An 18,946-nucleotide genomic window follows, 5' to 3' on the forward strand; every position below is an offset into this window, starting at 1 on the left:
CACTTGAGAAAAAAAATGACAAATAACATGAAGAATGGAGGAATATGTTGTTTGGTTGATTACTTACAGAAGAAATCAAGCAATGACCCTAGTTTCTTTAGTGCAATGCAACTAGATGAAAATGGATATACTGTGAATATGTTTTGGGCAGATTTAAAGTCAAGAGTAGATTATGAATGCTTCAATGATATGCTTATTTTTTATACGACCGTAAAAATTAATATTGAGCAATGACCATTTATGCAATTTGTTAGAGTGAACAATCACTCACAGAGTTGCATATTAGGCGACGCTTTTGTGTATTACTAGACCAAAGAAAGCTTTGAGTGGTTGTTTAGAGTATTTATATAGGCAATGAATGGGAAGCACCCTGAAGTTGTACTTACAGATGATGATCACGCAATTACAACTGTAGTGTCTCATATATGGCCAGATGCACATCACCTATGTTTGTGGCATATCTTTCAAAATGTAGCAAAGAACATAAGACACATATTTAATCAGAAGACAAGGTTTGATAAAAAGTTTATAAGGTGTGTACTTGAGAGCGTAGACGAGGTCACCTTTATGTCTGATTAGAAGGAAATGATTGAGATGTATGACCTTGAAGATTGTGTGTGGTTAGAAAATTTATATGCAGACAAAGAGAAGTAGGCATTGACATATGAAAGACAATACTTTTGTGCATGTATGATAAACACACAAAGAGCTGAATCTATGCATGCCACACTGAAGAAAATCTTGTATTCATGTTTAACAATGTTTCACTTCATGGAACAATATGAATTATTTGTAGACGGTCTTAGACAGAATGAACTTGAACAATATATGAAATGCTTCAATACATGTCCTATAACTTTGGGCATGAAAATATTGATACGACTTGCAGATCTGTATACACTAATTGTATTTGAATGGATTAAGAAGGAGATTATACAGGTCATGAACTGCAACATAGGACATATGCAAATCGATAATATTATGAAAATTATGCTTCTCCAGACCTGCATGAGAAGTTGCGCCAAAGCGTAAACATTATCTTCAACAAGTTAGGAGTCAACATCGTAGATTATGATGAAAAAATTTACCTAATAAAGGGTATCAAAAGAAAACATGTCTCTGATCATAGTTGTCGGAGGACAAAGAGTGCACTAGAATTGGTTGGCAAGAAAATGTCTAAGAAACAACCAACCCCTAAGCAAAAGCAACCAAGCCCTTTGCATGAACAAGTATGGAATACATTATATTGCTTCCCATGTAAATTACATTACGTGAAACTTATCAATATCTAACTTGTATAATTTCTAACATGCAACAATACCCTACAGACGTGCACTACAATGTTGGAACCTTCAATCCTCCCTACCAGTTTGAGTGGAACGATGACATCAGTTTTACAAGTCTTTTGATATATAATCAATGTTCGATCATTGTAATATGTATTCTTCACATGTATAAATCATTGTCTCATCTAGCCTATAGAGCTACAGTTTTGATAACATTGGTAAATCACTTGTATCTAAGCCAAACCATTGGTCATGATGTATTATAACTAAATACTCATAATTTTTGTAAATGAATGTGGTTGTAAATCACATCGATTTGTAGTTATGAAGTTACCGCGATAATGATATGTCATTATGAATGATGTTGATTTTTATTTATGAAGTTACCTCAATTTGTTTTGTTGAAGTTACTTCGATTTATAATTTACTAAGTCTAAACATCGTGTCGATTTGTTTATTGTTTTTCCTTTCTGCCTTTTATAAATCAGTCATTGTGTAAATCATAATAGGACATATTGTTCACATAGATAAAGCTCATAAACGCAAATCACGATAGGATAAATTGTTTATGCTTTATGTATGTTTCCGTACAGATCGTAATAGAACACTTCTTCTGTAAAACAGTGATAGCGATTTGCAATTGTTACTTAAATAGGTATCAAGTTGTAAATCGATTTGTGTTTATGAGTTACCTCGATTTGGACTTTACTAAGTTTAAACATCATGTCAATTTGTGTACACGCGCGTAAAATCTTATGGTATGTAAAACCCTAATATAGATCTGTGTAAAACCCTATTCTATGTAAAACCCTATCCGACCCGACCTGACCTATTGTCCAGGTTTAAAATCCTAATCTATTTAACCTCTCTTCCTCTTTTTTGCAGCAGCACTTCTTCTTCTTCTTTTTTCTCCTCCGCCTTCGTCGTCTTCTTCTTCTCCTTCTCCTTCTCCTTTGTGTTCCTTCTTCTATGATGATTATGGTGGTTATCATCTGTGTATACATCAATATATTCATGACACATACGACTGTAGCGTATTTGTCGTGAAGTATATCGAAACTTACACATAATATAATGACCATAATCATCCTCAATTGTTGCCGTCATACCAGAGCAAACACATATATTCTGCATGATAGACAGTGGGTGATGCTGATGGCCATCTATTTGATCTATTCCTACTGCCAGATCCTCCATCGTTCGCAAACCATACTTCGCAGTTAGAAAAATAGTTGCCTAATCTTTGATTTAGTTCATGACAAATATGCTACAGTCATGCGAGCTTCATCTTCTCTACGTGTTCATATCTCATATATTTTGCAGCTTCATCAGCTATGCCACGAAGCTTTCTGCACAAGCAAGTTGTATTTCATGTGCACCTGGATTGTATTAGAAGCACATCACTATTTGGATGTATCCTCAGTTTCACATAGAATCGCTTTGCAGTAGAAAATGAACTCGACGATGAACGATATGAATGTTTTGGTGATCTCTTCTGTAAAAATGAGAGTCTCTAAAAGATAGATGTCACGTGACAAATCATAGAGTAGCAATTTACAGTACAAATCAGATCTGACGTTTATATCACGTGACAATAATTTCCGTTTGCTACAAATAACAATCTAACCTATTGACGTGTTTGGTCAAATTGGGGTAATTGTTGAATTTTTATTTCAACCTAGAGAGATTTATATAATTTGTATATACAGTCTTATAAAATTTGTATACACAGTCTAATTTGAAATCGATTTGTATTTAAGGACCCTCGATTTGTCGTTGAAGTTACCTCAATTTGTACTTTAATAATTCTAAATGGGACATCGATTGGTACCATTGAAGCAGTCATTGTGTAAATTGTGATAGGATATATCGCTGACATAGACAAAGCCCGTAAACACAAATCGCGATAGGACACTATATGGTATAACGATTCAAATACAGTATATGTACAATGATTTATCCTATCGCGATTTACACATCGACTAAAAAATAAATCGACATAATGTTTATTGGTAAATTACAAATCTACGTAACTTGATAAATATAAATCGACTTACAACCACAAATTGACACTCATATGAATCGGTCATTGTGTAAATCGTGATACGATAAATCGTTATACATATATTATATTTTAATCATTATACCAGATAGTATCCAATAGTGATTTACACAATGACATTTGTGTCACATGACAACAATTTTCGTTTGCTACAAATAATAGTCTAACCTATTGACATGTTTGGTCAAACCGGGGTAATCGTTGAATTTTTATTTCAACCTAGAGAGATTTAAATGATTTATATACACAGTCTTACAAAATTTGTATAAACAGTCTACAAAATCTGTTACAAATCTTTGAACATCATATTACTCCTGGGGAGCCGCATTGTTCGTTGACTTCTAGGTATTCTTTCCGTTTAAGAATTTTTTTCTTCCACAATTAGAAACTCTATCAGTTTTTTGCATAGTTCTATGTGGAATTCAGGTATATCATCCTGCAATAAAAAGGTAATGTGAGACCAATATATAAATTGAGTCTCCAATAATATAGGATAATAAAACATGTTTAAGTGTAGAGCATACAACGTCGAAATCAGGTTCTTGTTCATTGTATATTGCTTTAATATACTTCATTACAAATACGCCAGAATCGATGCCATTATTTTGTAAAGGAGCAACATGTACGCAGTGAAACCTCCACTAGCCAATGTCGACACCCAAGACGTCTTTGACGAATCCCATCTGTGGTTTAGGGTTTAGGGTTTAGGGTTTTAGGGTTTTAGGGATTAGGGTTTAGGGTTTAGTAGGGTTTAGGGTTTAGGGTTTTAGGGTTGGAAGTGAGCCCCATTTAGCGCTCATCAAATCCAAAACCAATCTAAACTATATATATATATATATATATATATATATATATATATATATATATATATATATATACACACATTTACATATATATATATACACACATTTACACATATATATATTTTAATTAGATAATAAGTGAATCTAAATCTTGTTTTCTTAAGTAGGATCTATTTGGGTCTCGAATTGAATTCCGAACCAAACAAAATCATTTTACCTTCATGAGATCCATTTAGGTCTCAAGTAGATCCAAAAGCCTTATTTACTTATTGGAATCCAATTGGAACTCTAAACGGGTCCAAATGTTAATTTACATAATGGGATCTTATTAAGTCTTCTAGTAGATTCAATCTTATTTCCTTCGTAGGATCCAATTCGGTCTCTAAATGGATCTAAAATGCTTTTTATATTATAGGAGATCTATTTGGGCCTTTTGTGAATCATTGTGTAAATCATGACAGAAAGACAACTCGTAAAAGCAAATATCTTTGTGTTTATGAAATTATTGTGACAACGATATATCTTTGTTTGTATTTGTGAACGATATCGATATGTAATATCGTAATTTACTCATATCGGTTTGTAACTTTTACTAAAATATTATGAACGAAATAGTGGAATCGATTTGCAACTATTACTTAAATCGGTCTCAAGTTGTAAATCGGTTTATATTTATGAAGTTACCTCGACTTGTACTTTACTAAATCTAAACATCGTGTCGATTTGTTTATTGTTTTTCTTTTCCGTCTTTTATGAATCAGTTATTGTGTAACCGCGATACGATATATCGTTCACATAAACAAAGCTTGAATAGGCAAATCGCAATAGGATATTCAAACAGATTTGGTGGGATGGGATGCATTCGATTGAATTGATGGGTTTAGGTGGGAGAGTGATTGGATTGGGTTGGTTGTGAGACTCATTTAGCTCTCATCAAATCCTATATTAAAGAATTGTGATTGTAAGTCGATTTATATTTATCAAGTTACCTAGATTTGTAATTTATCAATAAACATCGTGTCGATTTATTTTTTCTTTCTCTTTTTCGCCTTTTATCAGTCATTGTGTAAATCGCGATACGACAAATCATTGTACATATATTATATTTTAAGTGTTATACCAGATAGTGTCCTATAGTGATATACACAATGAAGTCTATGTCATGTGACAATAATTTTTGTTTGCTATAAATAACAGTCTAACCTATTGACGTGTTTGGTCAAATGAGGGTAATTATTGAATTTTTATTTCAACCCAGAGAGATTTACATAATTTGTATACACAGTCTTACAAAATTTGTTTACAGTCTTACAAAATTTGTATACAAGTCTACAAAATCTGTTGCAAATCTCTGTACATTATATTACTCCTGGGGGGTCGCGTTGTTCTTTCTAGGTATTCTTTCCGTTTGAGATTTTTTCTCTTTCGCAATTAGAAACTCCATCAATTTTTTGCATAGTTCTGTGTGGAATCTTGATATATTATCCTGCAATAAAAAGGTAATGTGAGACCAATATATAAATTGATTCCCCAATAATATAGGATAATAAAACATGTTTAAGTGTAGAGCATACAACGTCGAAATCAGGTTTTTGTTCATTGTATATTGCTTCAATATACTTCATTACAACTACGCGATAATCAACACCATTATTTTGTAAAGGAGCATCGTGTGCACGGTGAAACCTCCACTCGCCAATGTCGACACCCAAGACCTCTTTGACGAATCCCGTCTGTGGTTAATACAAAAACAAGTAAATTTTGGGCCACTGTACAAGATACAATACACTTATAGATAGAAACTTACCAAATGAATAATATCACATTGTATACCAATGTGAAAGTCCAATGAGTTGCAGCACCATATTTGTTCTTTTCGTAAATCCATCACGTATAAGACCCAATGCTCACAAGATTGCCACAATGTAGGAATCAATATTTGCAAATCGATAATAAAATATCATACAAATCGATATAGAAATTCATATTGATAGCTTAGAATCAATCATCATACAAATCAATATTAAGAATCAAAACAATGTCTTAAATCAATATAATATCTTGGACAACAAGTTTCTTCACTTACCTTTTCACTTGACCAAAAGTCTCTGCAATGATCATCGTTACCCAAGCATTGTAGTCCATCTTAAAATCCAATGACATATGGTAGTTGGTGGATGAAACTCTATTGAACGAAATAGTGATAATAGTAAGGTTAAAACACGAAGCAACAAGAGTAAATCAAAAAAGAAAATAAACATATAAGAGAACCAATATACCATGAAATAAGGAGTGACGATGTATCTAATATTGATTGTTGTGTTGCTTTGAATATACATGAGGAAATCGCATATAGTTTATTTGCAACAAATATGCACGTGTTAACATACATACCCATGGCATATATATATATATATATATATATATGATAGTGGTTTCATATGTGCAAAATTACTGATAGTGTTTCCTTCTGTAAATTCATCCTGCAGCCGGTTGATGTTATCTTGGAGCCCTTTGTTGAGTTTTCGGGCACCTTTTTTTGTGGATGTTCCACTAACATTAGCAAAATATTCAATAAACGATATTGTAATTCCTTTCTACAGTACACAACACAAATCAAATATACATCATAAAAGAGATAAATTTTGAAGAAATTCGTCATGAGGTTTAAAAAATATATGCCTGATTCGCCATTGTTGGTTGTGTAGTTGTCGTCGTCTCCTTCCTCACCATCGCTGGTCGTGTAGCTGTCGTCGTCTCCTTCCTCACCATCGATACATCCTTTGCGATAAAGCAAGTTATATGTTCGACCCACGAACATGTCGTTTATAAAGGAAACGTCGGTTTATTTGTTCCTTACTCACAAAGCAAAGTGAAGCGACACCCTCCTGAACTTGTGTGACATGTCATTCATTTATAAAGGAAACGTAGTTTCACATACCGCTTGTTTTCAAAAATTGTGCTCAAATAATTTGTATTGCACATTAATTAAATTAAAAAGCATTGTTTTATCTGCCTTTTACAAAAAAGAATCATAACTAGTTGCAAGCCAATCAGTATCAAGAAAATTATGATAGCACGTAGCCTTTATGCATACAAATCGTTTCAGCCTTTTATCAATATTTATGTAAATCATTTCAGCCTTTTATCAATTAACATCACGTCAATTTGTTTTTGTTTTTGTTTTTTCTCTTTTTTGCCTTTTATCAGTCATTGTGTAAATTGCGATACGACACATCATTCACATACACAAAGCTCATAAAAGCAAATCATGATAGGACAAATTTTCTTCGCTTTATGTCCATGACTGTACAAATCATGATAGAACACTTCCTATATAATTATAGAATGTTACATTACAACAAAGAATTATAACTGGTTGCAAGCCAATCGGTATCAAGCAAATCGTGATAGCATGTAGCCTTCATGCGTACAAATTATTTCAGCCTTTTATCAATCATTGTGTAAATCATGATAGAAAGATAGCTCGTAAAAGCAAATCATAATTTTCATAATACACAATGTTAAACGCTTCTTCGATTTTTATTTATGAAGGTCGAGCATTACAACAATTTGTTCAGTGGTACTTGTGTAAATCACGATATGACATATTGTTCACATAGACAAAGCTCGTAAAGGTAAATCACAATAGGATATTCAAACAGATTTTGTGGGATGGAATGCATTTGATTGAATTGATGGGTTTAGGTGGGGGAGTGATTAGATTGGGTTGGTTGGGAGACCCATTTAGCTCTCATCAAATCAAAACCCAATCTAAACTATTATATATATATACACATTTACATATATATATTTTATTTAAATTTATTTGAGTCTCAAATGAACACAAAAGTTATTGTATTTAAGTAGGATCCATTTGGAATTTAGATAGATCCAAAACTTATTATATTCTAGTAGGATCTATTTGGGTCTCGAATTGAATTCAGTTCACAGTACACTAAAAAGATTCATTTAGATCATAAGTGAATCCAAATCTTTTTTTCTTAAGTAGGATCTATTTGGGTCTCGAATTGAATTCAGATCCAAACAAATTTATTTTACTTTCATGAGATCCATTTAGGTCTCAAGTAGATCCAAAAGCCTTATTTACTTATTGGAATCCAATTGGATCTCCAAATGGGTCTAAATGTTAATTTACAAAATGAGATCTAATTGAGTCTTAAAGTATATTCGATATCTTATTTTCTTAGTAGGATCCAATTTGGTCTCTAAATGGATCTAAAATACTTTTTACATTAGATTAGATTTATTTATGTCTTAAATGGATCCAAATCTCTTATAGTTTTGGTCCAATCCTTGATCTGACTCTAAACTCTTTCCATATTCATGATGGTCATGTATTGTACCTAAGCCAAACCATTGGTCATATTGTATTGTAACTAAATACTTATTTTTTTTTTGTAAATGAATGTGGTTGTAAATCACATCGATTTGTAGTTATAAAGTTACCGCGACAACGATGTCTTTGTTTGTCTTTGTAAACGATATTGATTTGTGTTTATGAAGTTACATCGATTTGTATTTATGAAGTTACCTTAATTTATAGTTTACTAAGCCTAAACATCGTGTCAATTTGTTTATTGTTTTTCCTTTCTGTCTTTTATGAATCAGTCATTGTGTAAATCGTGATATGACATATCGTTCACATAGACAATGCTCGTAAAAGCAAATCACGATAGGACAACAAGAGATTTATACACTTATAGAATATCATGTTACACAAAAGAATTATAGAATTACAACAAAGAATTACACAATTATAAAAAATAATTATTGAGACATCAATTTGTATTTATGAAGTTACTGCGACAATGATATCTCTTTGTTTGTATTTGTGAACGATATCGATATGTAATATCACAATTTACTCATATCAGTTTGCAACTGTTACTAAAATATTATGAACGAAAAAGTGAAATCGATTTGCAACTATTACTTAAATCGGTCTCAAGTTGTAAATCGTATTGTGAACAAAATAGTGAAATTGATTTTTACTTTAGTAAGTCTAAACCTATCACGATAGAATATTTAGTTCACATAGACAAAGCTTGTAAACACAAATCGCGATAAGACAAATCGTTTCTGTTTTATGTCCGTGGCTCTACAGATCATGATATAATACTTCTATAAAAAAAAAGTTGTGATCTCTTATAGAAAGAACTATATAAGTATTGAATGTTACGTTACAACAAAGAATTATAACTAGTTGCAAGCCAATCAGTATCAAGCAAATCGCGATAGCACATAGCCTTCATACGTACAAATTGTTTCAGATTTTTATCAACCATTGTATAATCATGATAGGAAGACAACTCGTAAAAGCAAATCATAATTTTTGCAGTACACAATGCTAAATGCTTCTTCAATTTTTTTTATAAAGGCCAAAAATTACAACGATTTGTTCAGTGGCACTTGTGTGTTACACTTATTAAAAAAAGAATTATACATTTATAGAATGTTACATTACAAAAAAGAATTATAGAATTGCAAAAAAAAATTATAGAATTATAACAAATAATTATCGGGATAAAAAATCACATAATGTTTATTCAGTAGCACTTGACGACTCAGGTGTACAATGACATACAAATCGTCTCTTTCTTTTCCTTGGTGGACTTTCTTTCCTCAGTGGCCTTTTGGTTTTCTTGATCTTATTAAAACCACTGGTAATCATCTCTGCCAGTGTACCATATTGTAACTGCATTTGTCTCCCCAAATTCCTCACCTGCTTTTGTAACTCCTTATTCTCCCTCTCCAACTCCTCTAACCTTATGGTGAAAATTATGTTCTTTTTTGTGTGTTGTGTTCGCTCTTCATCGTGTACTGCAACTAAGATAATCGTTGTTGTAGTCGGAGGGAAACAATGGACATTTTTTCTATGCTGGGAGACGACATGATGGGGGACAGGAGGGATGCATGGGTTTCCAATATTTTCCACATTGCTTCTTCTCAATCTCCAGATTTTGACTCATGGGTTCCCAATAATTTTTGAAATAGTTGGGGTCATATTGTCATTCTTTATAATCACATGATATGGCACGAACACCTCTTTTGTACCAGCTATCCAATTATTCCTGGAAGCGTTCATGCCAATTCATTTTCTTAGCCCCACTACTATTCATCTTCCTTCTCACTTTCACATGATGCTTTGGGGTAGATTGTCCCAAACCAACTTGTAGAAGAACTGGACTACCATGATGTAAATCGGCTTTAAATTTGCTAAACAGCCAAATATTGCAGTCAGACAGTCTCGTAGCCTCAACAACAACCTCTTGGTAGGTATAGACATAATTATTCATGCTAATGAATGCTAAATATTAAAATGATTTATAATAACGAGTGCTAAATATATTATAATGACTGTTACTAATAAGTGATTTGTATTAAAATGATTTATACTATTGAATGCTACATATTACAACAATTTACACTAACGAATGTTAAATGCTAAAACAATAACGCTTTGTACTAACAAAGACAAAATTCCGCAACGATCATTACTTAAGAATGCTAAAGATTATAACGATTTACACTAATGAAAGTTAAATGCTAAAGCGATAATGATTTGTACTAAGGAATACAAAATCCTACAACGCTCATTACTTAAGAATGTTAAACATTAGAACGATTTATACTATTGAATGCTAATGTGATAACGATTTGTACTAACAAAGATAAAATCCTGTAGCGATGATTACTTAAGAATGCTAAACATTTCAACGATTTATACTAATGAAAGATGAATGTTGAAACGATTGTAAACGATTTTAAACCATTTACCTCATTTAATTGCAGACCATCTAAAATGAACTTAGCATTATCTTGGCATTTATTCTAGCCCACCGACCGATCTTGAGAAAACCACAAATCGCAGGGCCACACTGAGGACGCAAGGCGACAATATGCTCCCACGCCCAGGCCTACAAAATCAATATATCAGTAAGACTATAACCTTCAATGATCTTAGTCTACAACTACCAAATATATAATAAACAATTACCTAGACAAATGGCCAAAACCCTCTGATGGCTTTTGTACCCTTACTCGCACGGTAAAGTTGACTGTACAAATGTGCGAGCATAGTAGTCGACTTCATCTAAGTCTTTCAAGAACTGTAGCCACAAGTAATTTAACCTCAAACCAGACAAATCTGAAAATAAAGTAAGTCCAAAAAAATAAACAAGGAAGCCGCGTGACTCTTGGTCAACTCTTTCAGATGCACATATAGCGGACCGACCTTTCCATTTATTACAGAAGTAAGAAACTTTCATCGATGTGGAATTGCTTCCACCAGAAATACATTGACTCCAGTCTTTCATCGACATTCCTAGAAGGGCTGTGCACTTGTCCCTTGCGTTATAGTTTGAATCTCGTAATAGGACAGTACTTTCATGATACTTAAGACCTATAATCCGCGCCACATCTTCTAGGATCATAGTGATCTCAAAAGAATCAAACTGGAATGTGTTTGTCTTATAATTCCACTTATTTACCAGGTGGGTAATGGTGTTCCAACATGTTTCAAAATAATATTGGTCTAGAAGGTCACCGAAGTGCATATTTAGTAATCGATCCTTCTGATATTCACTCAGTTGTACATACCACGACAAAACTATAGGCCACTGACACTGCCCTCTGAGCTTTTCACCTGGTGCTCTACTTCTCTTCTGACCTCTCCGTAACACAAAATAGCATATTATTCGTATCAAATTAAAATTAGTTCCATTTATACTTTTACACATTGATGTACACAATATTCGTTATATATAATAATCGTTGCACACTCGCTATCAAGTAATCACTATACATAGTATTCGCTATCATAGTAATTGCTATACATAATAATACCTATCATAGTAAATCGTTCATAGTAATCGCTATTACAGTAATCGCTTTACATAATAATACCTATCACAGTAAATCGTTTACAGTAATCACTATACATAGTAATCACTATCACAGTAATCGCTATACATAGTAATCGCTATCACAATAATCACTATACATAATAATACCTATAATAGTAAATCATGACAAACATGAGTGATTTACGTACCTTTGTCATACTTTTCTCATCTTCATCCCCTCCCTCCATCCTCTGCCTTTCTTGTTGTTTCATCATTCGCTCATCCTCCTCCCTCCTTTGCCTTTCTTGTTCCTCATTCATTCTCTCCTCCTTTGCCTTTTTTGTTGCTCCTTTACTCTGTCGTCTCCCTTATCTGCTTTTCTACTTCTTATTTTCTTTACTCCTTTGCCTCCCTCACCTGCTTTTCTACTTATTTCTTCCTTTCCCTTTCCTTCTCTTCCTCCTCCTGCTTTTTCCTTTATCTTTCCTTCTCTTCCTTTCTCTTTCCTTTTCCTTTCATTCTTTTCCTCGTCCTCCTTCTCCTTCCTTTGTCTTTCATTTTCTTCCTCCTCCTTCATCTTCTTCTCCTTCATTTGCCTCATTCTCTTCCTCATCCTTCCTTTGTCTTTCTTTCTCTTTCTCGTCCTCCTCCTTTTTCTTTCTTTGTTTTTCCTTCTCTTTCTCATCTTGATGCTTCTTCCTTTGCGTTTCTTCTTCCATCTTCATCATTTGCCTTTCCTTCTCTTCCTCCTTTTTCTTCAATTGCTTTTCCTTCTCTTTCTCTTTCTCCTTCTTATTCTTTTTTTGCCTTTCCCTCTCCTCTTCCTTCTTCATTTGCCTTTTCTTTCTTTGCTTTTCATTTTCCTCCTCCTTTTTCCTTTGCCTTTTTCTCTCCTCCTCCTTCTTCATTTGCATTTTCTTTCTTTGCTTTTCATTCTCCTCCTCCTTCTTCCTTTGTTTTTCCTTCTCTTCCTCATCCTTATTCTTCTTCTTCTTCAGCCTCAATATCTGATGGATAATGCTTCACATTACACAATTCCAACGCTTTGTCCTTGTATTTACCATTCACAATCTTCATTATATTTTGGTACCTTTCATAACGCTCATATATATGGGACTAGCAGATAATTTCTCCAATAGTCATCCTATCGAACGATGAAGGCTTTCTTGTCTTACAAACTTTAGTCATTGCTAACATGCACAACACATAAATTTAACCGCATCATTATATGTTACAACTGCCTCCTCAATTATATAATATTATAAATTATATCATTCGTTAAACAATCACCAACATTACAAATCATCGCAATATTTGGAGTCATAAGTAAACATCATTGTAAGATTTAGCAAACTTAAGTACAAATCGAGATAACTGCATAAATATACATCGTTACTGCTTTAAATGTATAAATCGTTGTTGATTCAAACTTACAAATCGTTGTAGAAATCGTAACCTTCATAAGTACATATCGTTGTAATGTTTGGGCTTTATAAGTAAACATTATTGTACAATTTAACAAACTTAAGTACAAATCGTGGTAACTTCATAAATCGTAAATACACATCGCTATTGCTTCAAACATATAAATCGTTGTTGCATCGAGCATACAAATCGCTACTGCATTAAATATATAAATCATTGTTGCATTCCAACATATAAATCATTGTAGAAATTTAGCTTTCATAAGTACATAGCGTTGTAATGTTTGACCTTCATAAGAACAAATCGTGCTAACTGTTTTTCGATGCCCAGAAGGTGTATAGGTACAAATTAATTTGTTTCAGTATAAAAATAGGTGTTATTTAGCATGAAAAGTACAACCAGTTGTAAGATTTAACATTCAGATTTATAAATCGATTTATTTACATAACGAAACCTTAGACGAAACTCACTAAAATGCTATGAGTTTTGGTAATCAGATAGTGGAGAAGAAACACCCAGAAGGTAGATGCAGTCGATGGTGGCAACAATGCTCCCACTGCGCAGACGACGGCAAATGATGCTCCGGCGGCAGTAGACGACAACAAAGGTTGCTCTGACGACAGCAGACGATGGCAAAGGGTGCTTCGATGATAGCAGACGATGGCAAAGTGTGTGTCGTCAGAGGGAGCTCCTGTTACAGCAGATAATGAAAACGTTAACTGCTTAGAACGAAAATGAAATGTTTGGACTTTGAAGAGTTAACATCATCCTCCCTTTTCTGGATGGAGGACATTTTTGTCCTTTTCTCCAACCGGTGTTTCACTTTTCTAGATGGAGGGCATTTTTGTTATTTTTTAAACCATTGTTTCATGGCAAGAATGGTGGAAAAGGGTATTTAAGTCTTTGCAACCACACTGAACTCTGACGCTAAGTGATGTCGACTACGAGCCCCACGTGCTTATATATGTGGCGCTCATTCAGACCCCCGAACACGCACCTGCATCTGGGGGGTGGGGGGGGGGGGTGGACATATAACCTGCTTCGATCTTTTGGAAGCTTCACGAAGGGTATGCGTATAGGATTGGCGGCTAGTTTTTCTTGGGATTTATGAAGAGATGGGGGTGCCCTAATGGCCCCCACTCTCCACTCACTCCTGAGGCTTTCAAGTGTGTGAAACCCCGAGTGGTTCCTCATGTGAGTCAAAACCCCAACCCATACCTAAAAAGGTTGGCCCATGATGATCAGACCCAAAAATAAATTCATGAGATCCAAAATGGTGTCCACCCCAAGGTGGATCTGCTTGAACTGGATCCGACACCCAAAAAGAAGAATCTAAGATCCAAATGGTGTGGATCCAATGGGTCCGAGTGTGCTCTAATCAGATATCTCCAAAACCTGAAATTAGGTGTTTGGATCTCCACTAAGATCCAAACACAAATACCTCATTAAAATCTCCTAAAATCCAAATCCAATATTTTATTTATAATTGGATAATAATTTAGATTCATCCTCTCTTAAATCCTTAATTCTTTAAATTTGTTGATTAAATAATATCAACCACTAAATGTCAATTAAATTAAATATAATCAATAATTAATTGCCAATTAATAATCCTGAAAATCGCACTAAATTCCAGAGCAATTGCCACATCATCAATAAAATTCCCTTTTTATTTATTTAATAAATCCTGGGAAATTTGCAAATGTAACAGAGTGGATCCGGTAACTATGGGTTAGATCCAACCAGATCCCTACGTATGTAAAGTTTTATGTACCACAAGGATTCATCTAAAATAAACTTACATGTGCTTGACCTGGATGTAAATCCTCATACTTCCCCAATTCTTTGAGAATGTTTGATATGCTTTATCTGGATCCGGCTCATACTTCAGATCAGAAATGAGCAGTGACTACCTATACTCTGACCTAGGCTGTTGTCATTAGAGATGCAAACAGGTGGGATATTGGACAGCTCAGGCTTGACCCACCAATGTCTCTATTTTGGAGTGTGGATCTGGATCCTATCTCGGATTTCATAGTGAAGTTCCAGTTAGGGGCAGGATCTGAGCTTCTGTAGTACTGGTTTCACCAAAAACAGGTGAAGCCTACTGTTTTTCTAAGTGGGAAAAGTAAATGGTTCAAGTTAGGCTTGATATACGACCCAGGTCTAATTGTATTTTCTTACCTGATCCTGACCAGGATCCAGATAGACTTGAGTTTATCCATTCTGGATCAGACGCAGAACTGGACATGTACTATCCCAATTCCGACGACATGCTCCGACCCACTTGTATCTCTGTTTGGTCAGGGAGATTTGGCACTTTCATTTGAAGATTAAGGCTTAATTGAGTAAATGGAGATTTGCATCTCATACATCTCCCCATATCTAATAGGTCAGATTTCTGCTGCATCCTGGTCAGAGCCTAATTTTACAATGTTCAACATGTAGTGTTTAGTCTCTTTGGGTTGTAAATGGGTCAGATTTGATGACATTTAGTGGATCCTGATGAAGACTTCTATTACACGAGTTCTCAATGAAAATCAAATACTTGGTCTGGCTATTTTGGATGTGGGTCCGGAGTAGATCTTTGATTATTTGAAAGTCGACCTGATAAATATAGGCTCAATTTATCTCCATCTTGTGCTTTACCCAGACAAGATCTTTTGGTCGAGACCACTCATCTAACAAATGAATTGAGTTAGAGTTTGATTTTGGGCTCATCTACTCAAATACAATAAAGCTTGAGCTTGAGCTTGAGCTTGAGCATGTAAGCCTGTTAAAGACTTTTTTTCTGATAGAAAGCTTGTTAAATACTTGATAATGTGTGTGTGACACGCATGTGTGCTTGCACTAGTGCTCGCACACACAAGTACATTTTTGCTGTGGAAAAATATGATGGGATTCATGGAGTCCTAATGAGACTCACTTGAGCTAGCTGAGCTGAGCTGAACTTGGCTTGAAAAACAATGTTCGAACTCAACCAAATTTGAGCATAATACAAACTATGCCATCTTGAGCCTGAAAACTTGTAGCTGACACTTATAAAGATTATGTAGGTAGGGGCAGTTATGGTGCCAACCTTTTTTATCTGTAGAGATTTGAAAAATGACATGATAGCTTGTTCAGTTATGGTGATAGAGATCATCCAACGATTTTGTCCTGATTTTAGCGAAGAAATGAGTTGGATTATGCTTGAGCTGCCTAATTCCCAACTCGAGATAAAAAATCTTCAAGTTTTTTGTTTTTTCTTTAAAGATAACCACCTTCTTGCTTGGTTAATTTGGATTTTGGACCCTCTTTACGTCGATCTATAATGGAAGATTTCATTCATGTTCTGCACATGAATCTAAGATTTTCCAATTTCACATTTGCTTATGAGATTTTTTAATGGGTTTTTATCGTAATCAATAATGTTAACAGAAGGCAATTATCTTTTTTTTCACTCTTTATCTAACAAGTTACAATGGTAAATCTGTAACTAGTAAAACTGTGAGTAATTCAGCTCAATCAGAAGGGTGGGAGAAAGATCAAACTCCATCAAGCAACACGTGTTTATGAGCCAACTTTGAAAAATAGGAGCCTCCAATCTAGAATGAATCTCAAGTTTCCAAATTAATGGGCCTAACATTCAAGCAGGCAAGTGTTTCATAGTGAGAGTTCAATAGTATCTTTTTCCCATGCCAAAATGAGCCTCCTTTACCCTTACATTTAATTAAATAAAAAAATTTGCTGGATGTTTTTTTTTAATACTACCTAGGTATAAATAACTAGTAAAACTAACTAACAATGAAATTAAGAAGAAAAATTACAATTATCATTTCCTGGTGAAACAAATTACACTGAGTTCCTTTTCAGGCATGCTACATGAACCACAAGTCCATAACCCATAAATCAAAGAGTTTCAACACAAGAAATTCCTATAGTAATAGACCAACTTGTTAATCTACACATACTTTACCCTGTAATCTAGATAATAAAAAACTTAATACGCTAGAAACTTGTTTCTTCAAGGTTCGATTTTTATGGGTGTCGCCCCTCTGTGCAAGCCAATGCATAGCATAGGCCTTGGGGCATGGGTCCTAGCATAGCAGTGGGTCATGGGTCTTCATGTCAGGTGCAGTTTTTTTGGGTTATAAATACAAAAAAAGACTAATGAATTACCTTTAACAGAAATCTTCTTTAATTAAGCACCATCCTTCCTCCTCCACCGATTCCCAATCAACTTCGACATGACAAAGCACCAAATCATAATCACTATCATCATCATCATCAAGGTCACAATCACCAACCTTAAGCTTATCTTTATCATCAATCATTTGGTCGTCGGCACCATGATCAACATCTATAACCACAGACAGCTTAGCATTGCCAATATTCAAAGCTAATTCGCTGCGAACTTCGGCAAGATCTTCTTCTTCTTCTTCCTCCATATGTTCTTCATCACGATCGTCTTCATCGACAGCATCTCCGAGCAAGCAATCCAAGACAGCGGTCGCCGATAATCCTGATAATCCGGTGTAATTCAATCCTTTATTCCGGTCGACAACTCTCCAAGCAAGTAACTTTTGATTCGTGGCTACATCATTAGACTTGAGCTTATGGCTACCTTTAGCCTTCTCCTTCGACTTACTAACCGGCAATGCGTGACATTCATAGCATCTCGGATGACGGCAAACGCCAGTGAATTTTGAGTGATTCGTCGGTTTGGACGATACTTTTTGGAATATTCCGGCGGCCGGAAGCGAATCGAACTTATTGATAACCTTATTTTTGGTTGAAAACACCGTGAAGCTCCTCACAACTCCATGCTGCTTTCCCTCCCTCCTCATTTTCTTTATGTTGCTTCCTTCTATGCGCCTTTTTAAGTCCTACAAGAAACGAAGAGGAAGATGAAAAAAAAAGTGGGGCGGTGGTGGTGGTGGTGGTGGTGGCGGTTTGAAGAAGAATTCTGCCTTTTATGGCTCAGAATGGCAAAGTTTTCGTGGGCGTGACGGTTTTGTTGAATGGTGGTGGCCATTTGGAATTTCCAAAGACTTGTACGTTAAGTTATCTTGTTGAAGTTAGAACCACATAAAAGTATGACTTTTTTTTTTTAAAGATAAGATACACGTTGCAGTATAGTTTACTGCTTTCGGCATTTTTTTATTATTCTCTCTCTTTCTGGGTGGGCAACGGGCTGGCCGGGCCCGTTAACGAGTCAGGATCTGGTGCAATATGATTGCACAAAATTTTGTGTATTAAGCACTGCATAGCCCTCCATCAAGTCTTGGGTCCCACACCTGACACGCACTGTCCCCACGATGAAGGGTGATCAGGTGATTAATGCACTGATCTTTTCACCCGTTAATAGACTGCGCAGATCGAGCCATTTACTAGGCTGGCCCAGTCAATTGATCGGCTCATGCTTAGTTCTCGCTGGCCAATTCGCAAAACCCTCAGCCTGCAGCCCCCATTTAGCCCGATGGGCTTAGTTGGCCAGGTATATATATATATATATATATA

At 34.8% G+C, this 18,946-nt stretch overlaps 1 protein-coding gene across 4 annotated transcripts in view; it reads right to left on the minus strand.

The window, feature by feature from the left end:
* Positions 1–18,375, minus strand: part of LOC149829790 (uncharacterized) — a 58,113-nt gene extending 39,738 nt beyond the window's left edge. Inside the window, exons 1-2 of one of the 4 annotated variants that reach the window (XM_090015630.1) lie at positions 17,606–18,375; positions 13,192–13,209 (exon numbers count right to left, since the gene is read on the minus strand). In XM_090015630.1, coding sequence (XP_089871756.1) covers positions 17,608–18,273 — 666 coding nt within the window. In that variant the 5' untranslated portion in view covers positions 18,274–18,375 and the 3' untranslated portion in view covers positions 13,192–13,209; positions 17,606–17,607. Of the gene's footprint in view, positions 1–13,191; positions 13,210–13,821; positions 14,136–17,048; positions 17,066–17,605 lie in introns of those variants that run through there. The other 3 variants (XM_090015629.1, XM_090015631.1, XM_090015632.1) reach the window with 3 other exon arrangements.
* Between the last annotated feature and the right edge of the window lie 571 nt (positions 18,376–18,946).

This window comes from Nuphar pumila, chromosome 8, assembly GCF_984573655.1.
Source record: "Nuphar pumila chromosome 8, dmNupPumi1.hap1.1, whole genome shotgun sequence".
NCBI classification, from domain to species: domain Eukaryota; kingdom Viridiplantae; phylum Streptophyta; class Magnoliopsida; order Nymphaeales; family Nymphaeaceae; genus Nuphar; species Nuphar pumila.